This window comes from Pelophylax lessonae (genome assembly GCF_965119305.1).
Source record: "Pelophylax lessonae genome assembly, chromosome: 8".
In the NCBI taxonomy this organism is placed as follows: Eukaryota; Metazoa; Chordata; class Amphibia; order Anura; family Ranidae; genus Pelophylax; species Pelophylax lessonae.
In genome coordinates this window covers 89,133,883-89,147,597 of record NC_138775.1, presented here as the reverse complement: position 1 = coordinate 89,147,597, position 13,715 = coordinate 89,133,883, and the positions used below count along the sequence as shown (strand labels likewise).

Below are 13,715 nucleotides of genomic sequence, written 5' to 3'. Positions count from 1 at the left end.
CTGTCTATTGCCTAGTATGATGGAATAGGACACAGGGGGTGGGAAAGAACATATGAAGTATTACTGAAGTTTTTTTTGCATTTACAGGCCTAAATTAGTGAAAGCATATGTTGCTAGGTGCATCACCTGTATTAGGAACGACACAAACAAACACATAATGCCAAACATGAACATCTAGAAATAGGTTTTTACATATAGGCCCAAAGCAGGGAAGAAATAAGAGTTCCTTTTAGTCAATAGTAGATGGATTCAGCAGATGATATGGGCCAAGAACCACATGACTGCCTAGAAACTATTGAAAGTGTCACTTCACCCCGTGCAGACATGATGAAAGAGCTCATCACCAACCTTCTTCAAGCTATGTTGTTACCCTCAGAGTTAGCTATCATTCACTGTAGGGCACATACCAGAGGTACTGATGACATCTCCAAGGGCAACGCACTAGCAGACAAAATAGCAAAAGCAGCCGCACAACAGTTACCTTTAGGAGCCCTAAAACAAATGCCTGTCCTAACCCACATCCTCCCCGATGATGCCCAGTTGATCACAGATCTACAGGCCTCAGCCACTGCTGAGGAATTGGAGGACTGGTGTTATCCTGTTTTGCAAAGGAATCCTGAAACAGGATTGATTTGCAAAGAGGGGAAACCGTGTATACCCCGTAATAGTGCTCCTATTTGCATTGCCCAGAATTCAGGTACAGTGGAAAGGATAAATAGGACAATCAAAGACGAGTTGAGAAACAGTAAATTGGAATTTTGAATCAAGTGGAACGAAAAAGTTGCTCGCACCTTTCTTTTCTTTTCACAGGTATCAACCCATCACTTGAAGGAAGGAGATGAAGTAGCATCACAAGACCAAGGCCGGATTTCGTTTTGGACCAAAAGACAAAGGTAGTCGCAGTGACCAGAATCGCTGTCCTTGTGGAGAACCAACAAGCCTGGATCCATGCTACTCGAGTGAAATTGGTGAAGGAGGCTCCACCCCCAGAAGCAAGTCCAGATCCAGACCCAAGAGAGGTACTAACGGGGGCGGACGGCCCTGACCTTGAACAGGAAGGTCCAGAAGCAAGAGAGGTACTAACGGGAGTGGACGACTCTGACCTCGAACAGGATAGTCAAGAAAAGGGGGTTTTTCAGAGGCAGGCGGCCCTGACCCTGTAGAAGAATGACATTCCTGATAGCACCAGATTCTGGAAAACTGTGGTTACTTATAGGACTTGTATCATTTTCAGTCTTCTCTGTAGTATGGGTTACCACTAACTGTATTTATTATCCAGAAGACCTGGTAGGGCTACAGGCCATTTGCAGAGCTTCCAACACCCCAACACAGAGTAATGCACATAACAGACAAAAGAGAGATGAAAGCTCAAAAAGTCTTACAGATAAAATGTCATTGTTGCAATTTAAATATGCATATGCCCAGAAGTCCGGATATGAAAAATGTTGGATATGTAGTAAACTCCATCCTAGCACCGCTAGAATCCCCCTAATAGCGATACCTTTAAACTTCACCCCTTTCCTAAATGGTACACCTCCTGTTGTCCTCACCAATGTCACGAGAACACTCTCAAATGATACCCTCACTTTCCAAATTATTGGTAGGAGTCATTCCCCAGACTGGTGTTTTAGGTTGGGAAACTCCACCAAGGGAGCTGAAGTGTGCCGGCAAACTAAGATTAATTTCTCAATGACCTCGATGGACAGCTCCTTCTGGCACACCTCAGAACCAGCCCTAAACGCCACTCTAATGAACTTTCTTAACTCCAGTTCCACTTCCTCTTCCCCAGTAGGACAGTTGTTGTCAAATTTAGCTTGGTCCAGTTATGATGATCAATTAATGGCACTACTTCACAAACGTCCCCTGGCTTTGGGAAACAGTACTTATATTTGTTGTGGAAAGATTTGTCACCCTTGGATCCCCATTGAACCCCAAGGGTGGTGTTACCTCGCATCCCTAGTTCCCATCATGGGTGTAGTGGGAGACAACGAAGGAGGACATCTCCTCGAAGCTAGTATGTATCCTAGGTACCCCCTCAAACACCGCAATAAAAGGGAATTATTCCTTGAAAAGGATATGGTATGGGCCTGGTTCCCCTCATGGACCGGATGGGGAATAGACATGATGAAAAGGTTGAATAATTACTCTAAAATTCTCGATGACATCCTAGATAAGAACTCAGGGGACATTACCAAATTAAATATAGAAGTGAGGGCAATTAAGAAACAACTTGAGCTCCATGACCTAGCCATAGAAAGCATGAGTGCTGCTCTTACTGGGTTATGTGAAGTTACGGAGGATTATGAATGTTGCACATGGATACACAATACATCTGTTGAGATACCCGATTATTATGATATTATTGCACAGCACCGGGAAGAAGTAGACAAGTTGCAACAGGAAGCTAGGAATATTGCTAAGACATGGAGTCCTTTTGGTAGTGGGAATTTTGAATTTGGAGGAATATCCTCATGGTTGAAAAATATCGCTATGACTGTTATAATGGTTTTGCTTTTTTTATTATTCCTATATGCATGCTTCAAACTCGTAATGTGTATTATTGCTAGAGTTTCCCGACCAAAGGTGAAAGATGTCTCTATGCTATCCCACCAAGTCCCAGGCTACCAGACCCCCTCGACTAATAACCCTAAAGAATATACTGAGTACATTAAGAGGTATAAACAGAAAGAAAAAAAAGAACCTTATTGTTTAAAGGATGATATATGATCTGGTCTTTCAAGCAGCAGGGATATAGAAAATTAATCTGCCAATCGTGGTACTATATTCCTAGGAGGTTTAGGACTCCTGATAATATCCCTAAGAATTATATATTCCAATGATATACAGGGTGACAAGGGAAAATCAATTTAGGGTTAATGATTTTAAGAGGGGATTGTGGGAGATGGGGAGATATCAAATTCTATGTGTCCTCCATTTTGTATGTCCCTACCCCATTTTGTATGCATTAATGTCTTATAAGCTGTGTGTTTGTGTGTGTATGTGACCTTAGTTACACAAGATATGAAAAGTGCCTACGTACCATGGAAAATTTCTGCAGTTCGAGATAAGGCTGTGTCAGGTGATTCTAGTCACACGAGATATATGTCCTATATGGTATTATTCCCCAAGGTGACCTTTTGTCTCCTGAAGCTGTTTAACCAATAAGAACGTAACAAGTGCCCTATACCTATGATTATATGCCTTTATCTTTACTATATAAGCCGCAACGAGCCTATAATAAACTGAGAGCTTGGTTTCACTATACATCTGTCTCCGTCTGTGTTATTTCCAGAAACCAGCCTCCCAGGCCTGCCAGACACAAAACGAGCATAAGAACAGCGGGACCAGGGGTTCCAGACACTAACACTCATACTTCTCCTTAAACATACCACTGCTTTCTTTCAGCGAGGCGGCCAACTTCTTCTGCTTTTTCTATGCCTCCTTCAGAGACTTCAGCTTGGAATCTTCCCTCTTACTGCTCCCGGTCCTACTATGCAGAGATCTATTTTTCCTGAAATCTGCTTTCAGGACAGCAAGCATCTGTTCCTCCTTAGTAACACAGAAAAGTATATTCACCACTCTGTCCTAGAAGGCTGGTAAGGACTCTCCTTGCATAGGGGCGAGCCCAGGATCCACTGCAGCTTGAGCACATGTTGTAGGCCTCAGATCTTTTGAGGAGCCTTCACCTTTGTCTTCCCCAGCTTGCTCAATGATAGCTGGGGAGAAGCCTGCCAGAGAGGCCCCAGGCTCGATGGGGTGTAATGTCCCAATATGTGAGCTTGCAGCTCAGAATCATTACCAGGTGTTAAACCCAAGGACACTATCCCCATTAAATTGCACTGAATTTTCCATGCCAGACATTAAATATTTATAGAAATTGAGATGTTTAAATGATGAACCTCCACCTGCTTTAAAGTGGTTATAATCTATATATTTAAAGAGGAAGTAAACCCTCCTCTGACACTTTTACCTATAGGTAAGCCTATGATAAGGCTTACCTATAGGTACTGTAAATATCTCCTAAACATGTACCGTTTAGGAGATATTTACCTTACATGCAGCCAGTGACATCACTCGCGCATGCTCTCGTGCCGTTCCTTCAGACCCCCGTGCCGTGACGGTCGGCTCCCGCGCGCGTGCGCGGGAGTGACGTCACCGCGGCTCCAGCCAATCAGATGGCCGGATGCCGCGATCCTGGAAGACGGGGCGACTGGACATGTCGCCCGTCATAGAGGTAAGCGAGCGGCACGGCGGGGGCTCGTTCTAAGGTAAGTATTTGATAATGAGCTAGTATGCGATGCATACTAGCTCATTATGTCTTTCTCTTTCAGGATGGAAAGAAAAAAAAATTTTGGTTTACAACCTCTTTAAAGTGGTTATAATCTATAAAATCTGGTTGTACAATCTTTACTGTACAATATTGTTTAGTTTTATCAAATCTTTGTAAAAAATAAGGCCCAGTGTAGTTAAACAAAAATTCAGTGTAGTATGTATAAATAGTATGTGTATATTAGGGATCGACCGATTATCGGTTTGGCCACAAACTTTGCCGATATGACCGATATTTTCTTAAGGTAGGATCTATTGGGCTGCCTCCAGAGGGGGGGGGGGGCTGGCAATTAGAGCACCGCCTGATTACACAGAGCAGGGTTCTTTTGCTTACCCGGCACGGACGCTGTCATTCGAAGTCCCACCTCCTGGACGACCAGGAGGCGGGACTTCGTATGACAGCCCCTGCACAAGGTAAGCAGGAGAACACTGCTCTGTTTAATCAGGTGGCGCTCTAATCCCCATGCACTGGTCACTCTGCATTGGATGGGGGCACTGGTCACTCTGCATTGGATGGGGGCACTGGTCACTCTGCATTGTTGGGGGCACTGGCCACTCTGCATTGTTGGGGGCACTGATCACTCTGCATTGTATGGGGGCACTGGTCACTCTGCATTGATGGGGTCACTGGTCACTCTGCATTGGATGTGTGATTGAATGTTCAGAATATTGGCCCATATTGGCCGATACCGATACTTTGTGACCAAAATATGGGTATCGGTATCGCCCTGGAAAAACCATATCGGTCTATCCCTAGTATATATACTTAAGGCTCGGTTCACACTGGTGCGATGCGGGAAACCCTGCAAATCCACTGCGGGTTCTTGTATCGCACCAGACTCGCAGGCACACTGCCATATGCAAACTGCTGGGATTGTCAATGCAAAGTTACCGACACCACCAGAGCTGTTCGCATATCGCAGTGCGGACTGTCAATTCAGACAGGAATCGTATCCCAGAAGTGTAAACACCCATGCAATCTGATTCTGGTGCGGACCAAAAAAAAGGTCCTCCACGACTTTGGTCTGAATGTGATGCCAATTCAGCCCTACAATCTGTAGCTGCGGTGCGAATCACATGCAATGCCTTCCATCGCACCAATGTGAACCGAGCCTTATGCTGTGAAAAAAAAATATTTGTGTCTCCTGTTGCAGGTGTGAAACAGAGTTAAAAATGTTGATCGAATTATGTTGTAAATGTTGTTTGAAACTCAAGAGAGGAAATAACACGCTAATGCACAAGTGGAAGTAGGAGGCAATGTAATATTGTGTTACATAAATAGAAAAAGTGATATTAACCCTAGCCTGCCACTGCATATAAAACAAAAGCACTAAGTAAAATATATAGTCAGAAATGCATTACATAAACTGTTAATGGGATTAAAGAAGAGCCTGTTAAAATCTGTAAATATTATTATTTTTTTGGGGTTTTGATGATAATCATATAATATTAATTTTCAGATTATTTGATTACTAAATCCTGGCACTGAAAGACTCAGGCCCATTTACATCTTTGTGCATTAATGAGCATGCATTAAAAGGCCTTACGGGTTCCCAACATAACACAATACAGATAAAAGTGGTCCACTCCAAAGAAGACTGGTTCAAGAATTGGGAACTGGTTGGGAATCCGTGGCTACAGTAGGGAAGATTTACAAAAACTGGAGCACTCAGACACTGATGTGCAAGGTGCAGTGCATCTGGAAAGTATTCACATTGCTTCACTTTTTCCCCATTTTGTTATGTTACAGCCTTTTTCCAAAATACAAAAGTATTCACAGCCTTTGCCAAGACACTCAAAATTGAGCTCAGGTGCATCCTTTTTTCTCTTGATCGGACATGCTTTTGATTGGATTATATCAAGGGACAGATTTGGGGAAATGTACAGAAAAATGTCTGCAGCATTGAAAGTCCCAATGAGCACAGGGGCTTCCATCATTCATAAATGGAAGAACCTTGGAAACACCAGGAATCTTCCTAGAGCGGGTCGCCAGCGAAACTGAGCAGTCGGGGAAGAAGGGCCTTAGTCAGAGAGGTGACCAAGAACCCTGGTCACTCAAAAGCTCCAGCATTTCTTTGTGGAGAGAGTAGAACCTTTCTAGAAGAACAACCATCTCTGCAGCAATCCACCAAACAGGCCTGTATGGTAGAGTGGCCAGACAGAAGCCACTCCTCAGTAAAAGGCACATGACAGCCCACCTAGAATTTGCCAAAAGGCACCTAAGGGCACTGTCAGACCATTAGAAACCAAATTCTCTGGTCTGATGGAAAAAAGAGTGAACTCTTTGGCCCAAATGGCAAGCGTCATGTCTGGAGGAAACCAGGCACTGCATTTCACCTGGCCAATACCATCCCTAAAGTGAAGCATTTTTGTGGCAGCATCAGGCTGTGGGGATGTTTTTCAGTTGCAGGAACTGATGACTAGTCAGGATCGAGAGAAAGATGAATGCAGCAAGGTACAGAGACATCCTAGATAAAAACCTGCTCCAGAGCATTCTTGGGCGAAGGCAGGGCCAAACTGGGAATTGAAACCAGCCCCATAGCATTATTTTACCAGCCCAACAGCAAAACACCATTATTTTCTTGTTCATAAAAGGGAAAACCATGCATTTTAAAGCACATTTGAACAGTGTATTATATACAGATAAGACATATATGAAAGGGTGGTCAGAGGCTGTTTGGACATGGTATAGGAGGACATGTCAGAGACTGCAGACACAGTATAGGAGGAGATGGTCTGAGGCTGCAGACACGATACAGGAGGAGATGGTCTGAGGCTGCAGACACGGTACATGAGGAGATGGTCAGAGGCTGCGGAAACGGTACAGGAGATATCAGAGGCATGGGACATGGTACAGGAGGAAATGTCAGAGGCTGCAGACATGGTACAGGAGGAGATGTCAGATGCTGCGGACATGTTACAGGAGATGCAGAGGCTACAGACATTGTACATGGGATGCAGGGGCTGTGGACTTGGTACAGGAGATGCAGGGTCTGCGAACTTGGTAAAGGAGATGTCAGAGACTGCGGGCATGGTACAGGAGATGCAAAGGCTGCGGGCATGGTACAGGAGATGCAGAGGCTGGGGGCATTGTACAGGAGGAGATAATCAGAGGCTGCGGACATGGTACAGGAGATGTCAGAGGCTGCGAACATGATACAGGAGGACATGTCAGAGGCTGTGGACATGGTACAGGAGGACATGTCAGAGGCTGCGAACCTTATAAAAGAGATGCAGAGGCTCCGGACATAATTCAGGAGATGCAGAGGCTGCGAACATGGTACAGGAGGAGATGTCAGTGGCTGCAGGCATGGTACAGGAGATTCAGAGGCTGCAGGCACGGTACAGGAGATACAGAGGCTGCAGACATGGTACAGGAGGTGCAGAGGCTGTGGACATGGTGCAGGAGCTGTGGGCATGGTACAGTAGATGCAGAAGCTGCGGATATGGTACAGGAGGAGATTCAGAGGCTTCGGGCATGGTACAGGAGATACAGAGGCTGCGGGCATGGTACAGGAGATTCAGAAGCTGCAGGCATGGTACAGGAGGAGATGTCAGTGGCTGCGGGCATGGTACAAAAGATACAGAGGCTGCAGGCATGGTACAGGAGAAGCAGAGGCTGTGGGCATGGTACAGGAGATGCAGGGGCTGTGGGCATGGTACAGAAGATGAAGGGGCTGCGGGCATGGCGCAGGAGATGCAGGGGCTGCGGGCATGGTACAGGAAGAGATGGTCAGAGGCTGCGGACATGGTACAGGAGATGCAGAGGCTGCAGATATGGTACAGGAGGAGAGGTCAGTGGCTGCGGGCATGGTACAGGAGATTCAGAGGCTGCGGGCATGGTACAGGGGATACAGAGGCTGCAGACATGGTACAGAAGGACTTGTCAGAGGCTGCGGGTATGGTACAGGAGGACATGTCAGATGCTGCGGACATGGTCGAGTAGATGCAGAGGCTGCGGACATGGTACAGGAGATGCAGAAGCTGCGGACATGGTACAGGAGGAGATGTCAGTGGCTGCAGGCATGGTACAGGAGATTCAGAGGCTGCAGGCATGGTACAGGAGATACAGAGGCTGCGGGCATGGTACAGGAGATACAGAGGCTGCGGGCATAGTACAGGAGGAGATGTCAGTGGCTGCGGGCATGGTACAGGAGGTTCAGAGGCTGTGGACATGGTACAGGGGATGCAGAGGCTGTGGGCATGGTACAGGAGATGCAGGGGCTGCGGGCATGGTACAGGAGATGCAGGGGCTGCGGGCAAGGTACAGAAGATGCAGGGGCTGCGGGCATGGTGCAGGAGATGCAGGGGCTGCAGGCATAGTACAGGAGATGCAGGGGCTGCAGATATGGTACAGAAGGAGATGGTCAGAGGCTGTGGACATGGTACAGGAGATGCAGGGGCTGCGGGCATGGTACAGAAGGAGGCAGCAGGCATGGTACAGGAGTTGCAGGGGCTTTGGGCATGGTACAGGAGATACAGAGGCTGCAAGCATGGTACAGGATATACAGAGGCTGCGGGCATGGTACAGGAGATGCAGAGGCTGCGGACATGGTATAGGAGATGCAGGGGCTGTGGGCATGGTACAGGAGGAGATATCCGTGGCTGCGGGATGGTACAGGAGATGCAGGGGCTGCGGACATGGTATAGGAGATGCAGGGGCTGCTGGCATGGTACAGGAGATGCAGAGGCTGCGGGCATGGTACAGGAGATGCAGAGGCTGCAGGCATGGTACAGGAGATGCAGGGGCTAGAGGCATGGTACAGGAGATACAGAGGCTGCGGACATGGCACAGGAGGAGATGTCAGTGGCTGCGGGCATGGTACAGGAGAGGCAGTGGCTGCAGAGGGGTCTTACGGAGCTTTGATGAGGCACGCACCACCACCGGACGGAACAGTACTACTGCCTTACATTTGAAAATGGTGCTTCCCAGCGCCATTACATCACTGTGCACGCGCCCACCTGCTCGAGAATGGCCGAGCATGTACGAGTGGCGGGGCATGTGCAGTTGACATGTAAGCCCGCGCCCGGCCGCAGCCATATTTTTTACAGGTGCTGCTACCTTCAAAGCAGCCCCAGGGGAATTTCCTGGTATCCTGGTAGGCCAGTCCGGCCCTGGGCGAAGGTTCATCTTCCAACAGGACAACAACCCTAAGCACACAGCCAAGATAACAGAGTGGCTATGGGACAACTCTGAATGTCCTTCAGTGGTCTAGCCTGAGCCCAGACTTGAACGTGATTGAATTAAGCTTTGACAATAAAACCTGGAATATGTGTATTAACCCCTAAAAAATATTGTGCAAAAAACAGAGTTATAAATCTTGCGCTACGTGAAATTTGTGAAAAGAAAAAGTAAAACTGTAGCACCATTCACCTATCTGGGCAATGGATGTGACAAAAATAAAACCTACATAAAAGTGCACTGTCTCTTTAAACAGTGATTACAATCAGCAATTCATGAAAAATTCTATGAAAATACATGAAAATTATAAATAATTGAACAAAAAAAAATATACTCCATAAACATAATTATAAAAATACAGTGCCTAATAAAAATTTGAATAAAATTTATATTACCAAACTTTGTGAAAAAAGAAAAAGAAAAATGTCCCAATAAATTATATTAAAAGTCCAACATTATCATTGTGTCATTGATTGTACACCCAGCTACAATTGAACATCTCAATGCACAATCTTTGGAGACATACTAACTAAGGTTTTTGTCCAGGATATCCCTGTACTTGGCCGCATTCATCTTTCCCTCGATTGCAACCAGTCGTCCTGTCCCTGCAACTGAAAAACACCCCCACAGCATGATGCTGCCACCACCATGCTTCACTGTTGGGACTGTGTTGGACAGGTGATGAGCAGTGCCTGGTTTTCTCCACACATACCGCTTTGAATTAAGGCCAAAAAGTTCTATTTTGGTCTCATCAGACCAGAGAATCTTATTTCTCACCATCTTGGAGTCCTTCAGGTGTTTTTTAGCAAACTCCATGCGGGCTTTCATGGTCTTACACTAAGGAGAGGCTTCCGTCTGGCCACTCTGCTGCAGTGAGGGTTGACTTTCTACAACTTTCTCCCATCTCCTGACTGCATCTCTGGAGCTCAGCCACAGTGATCTTTGGGTTCTTCTTTACCTCTCTCACCAAGGCTCTTCTCCCCCGATAGCTCAGTTTGGCTGGACGGCCAGCTCTAGGAAGGGTTCTGGTCGTCCCAAACGTCTTCCATTTGAGGATTATGGAGGCCACTGTGCTCTTAGGAACCTTAAGTGCAGCAGAAATCTTTTTGTAACCTTGGCCAGATCTGTGCCTTGCCACAATTCTGTCTCTGAGCTCTTCAGGCAGTTCCTTTGACCTCATGATTCTCATTTGCTCTGACATGCATTGTGATCTGGAAGGTCTTATATAGACAGGTGTGTGGCTTTCCTAATCAAGTCCAATCAGTATAATCAAACACAGCTGGACTCAAATGAAGGTGTAGAACCATCTCAAGGATGATCAGAAGAAATGGAAAGCACCTGAGTTAAATATATGAGTGTCACAGCAAAGGGTCTGAATAATTAGGACCATGTGATATTTCAGTTTTTCTTTTTTAATAAATCTGCAACAATGTCAACAATTCTGTGTTTTTCCCTCAATATGGGGAGCTGTGTGTACATTCATGAGGAAGAAGAATGAACTTAAATGATTTTAGCAAATGGCTGCAATATAACAAAGAGTGAAAAATTTAAGGGGGTCTGAATACTTTCCGTACCCACTGTACATTTATGCACATCCTTGTGTATGTTTATGTGCATCTTGTGGGTTTTTATGCACATTTTATGTTAATACATTATGCAGAATAAAGAAAAAGCATTGATTATAGGTGTTTTTTCAATGCTTAAAATTTGTGTGTTTGCCATTTATTGCAATAAGCCTGCTTAACACATGTAAATGCACAAAATGCAAAATGTCTTATAGTTTAAAGCATACTAAACTGCAGTGCATACATGGAACCAGCCACATACTATGAACATAGGTTCAAATTTAAATGCTTTTTAAATTGAATTCATACTAATTCTTCCTGTCACCTTAACAGTAATATTTCAAGAAGGTGACCTCTATCATCTAAAAAAAGAGTGCTGCTTGCAGGTATGAACTTAGAAGTCCCCACAGATAACTGCAGCAGCTTTTATTCTATTAAGCAATGGGAAAATGCCAAGCCATTCTAAACCGAAAAAGGACTGACACTACCGATAATGCCACAGCTTGTCCACCCCCCACACATCATAGTTGCCAACATTTGAAAATAATCAGGATGATGGACTCCTTTAGGGGTCACACGAGTAGTAAAAAAAAAAATGGGATTAGACAATAACATTGGTACATTTACAGGTTTACAGTTTATAGCTTTCCCCTGAACCTTGCTTTGTCATAGATAAACTTTGGCACTTGAGGTATAAGACCCTGTTAAAGGCCATAGCATTCATCCTGTCACAAGGGCAATACAAAGGACTGCAGGTTAGGAATGAGCCTTGAATTTGGGCAATGCAGGTTTCAACCCAAACTCTAGCTGTTCACACTTTGGTGTACAGGTAAACCATATGGCCTGTTAGCCCACCCACCACAGCGTACCTCTAACTCTGTAGGAAGCCAGGAAGACACTGGCATCCTAGCACCCAGTGATGCACCCCTGATCCTATTTAGCTGAATGTAAACAGTGGGGCCTAGGAAACTGGTGACATCATTGACTAAATATGTTCATGTGGCATCAGTTAGTATCCCTGGCTTCTTTATTTACATGCAGCTAGCTGGAGGATCCCTCAGCCAGCAGTGAATGGTGCTAGGAATGCATCATTAGCGTGTGGCTGCTGTCCACATAGCAAGGTCCATGAAGACATGAATGAGCGAGTTTGGGGTGGAGAAACTTGACTGGCCTGCACAGAGTCCTGACCTCAACCCGATAGAACACCTTTGGATTAAATTAGAGCAAAGACTGCGAGCCAGGCCTTCTCTTCTACATTAGTGTCTAACTTCCCAAATGCGATTCTGGCAGAATGGTCAAACATTCCCACGGACACACTCCCTAAACCTTGTGGACTACCTATGCTGAATTTCACAATTCGCAAGGCACAGACTGTTCTTTAGCAATCGGTAAGACACAAAATGAAGCAGAGAACGTCACAAGAGGCACAACATCCCTATCTACTTTAAATGTTTAGTGTATCTAATGTTGACATTTCACATGTTTATCAAGCGTAGTGCTAGGCTAGTTGTTATTGCTGAACGCATAGATCATTTTCGCTTAAAACATATTTAAATACATTTTCATCAGATACACCACATACGCAGGAAGAGACCAAAGCGAGCGTACGTTCTGCATCGGCTATTTCTACAGTGGTCAATGTAAACATTTAAAATGTGACCACATGTGATGTGAGAGAGATAAAGAGGAAAGCTCTATTTATGCGTTAGCGAGAAAGTCTAAAAAAAAAAAAAAAAGAAAATCCTCTGACCTAGTTTTTTTTTTACTCGTCCTTATATTTGAAACAATTTAGTTTGTCTTGTAGATGGCTGTTTTTGTCCCCTAGGACCCCTTGGACTTACTGTAAGTTAACAAGTTGTATTCTAAGGGATTGTTGCATTCATTTGTGAATGTTTTTTATTAACATAAATATATTTGTTGTAGGTCCTGCAGAAGAAGTTCCACTCTTCCTCCCCTCTCCTCTGCCATATTTGGAATATTTTTTTTAGGGGGGGTTGGGGGTACCTAGTTCTGACAGGTACCAGCTCTCATTCTCCCACTCTCCTCCTCCCCGCTGGCAACGTCTGTGAGGTGTCCCCGAAGGCTGCAGGACCATTCACAAAGTGCAGCCCAGCTCGTGCATGCACAGTGGGCAGCCAAATGTGAAGCCCACAGTTAACATGCCGGCAGGTGTAAGCGGACCTGTCATGTGTCAGGATGTCGCTGACATCTGCCGCTTCATAGGGGAGACTGGAGGATCTGATCAGGTCTGCCTAGAAAACTGACAGGCAGACCTGATCGGAAATCCCATGTGAAAGGACCCTTATGCTTTAGCCAATGAGGACAAGGCCTATTTTTGGCATGGGGTGAATGTAGCAGCCTCCTAGATACAGCAGATGGTAGGATTAGTTAGATTTAGTAATGGCTCACTGTGTTCATTGGAGCTGTGTGTGTTTTTTTTTTTTTTTTTTGCTAGGTAAATTTAGCTTGCTTCACTGTAACCAGTGTGGCTGCATGTAACGCTCCTGCGTTTTATGTATGATGTGGATTTACAGCTGCAGAAATATTCCACTTCAGTAGTCATGTAGAGAAACGCTGAGACACCAATCCCAACTCCCAAAGACTCATCATGTGTGGATGATCTCAATTCAGCAAGTAAA

At 45.2% G+C, this 13,715-nt stretch overlaps 1 protein-coding gene across 1 annotated transcript in view; it reads left to right on the top strand.

The window, feature by feature from the left end:
• Positions 1-1,167: 1,167 nt before the first annotated feature.
• Positions 1,168-13,715, top strand: part of LOC309562163 (uncharacterized protein) — a gene marked incomplete at both ends in the record, with an annotated part of 88,468 nt that continues 75,920 nt past the window's right edge. Inside the window, one exon of the mRNA XM_082266287.1 lies at positions 1,168-2,583. Within this exon, the coding sequence (XP_082122413.1) occupies positions 1,168-2,583 (1,416 nt within the window). The remainder of the gene's footprint in view (positions 2,584-13,715) is intronic.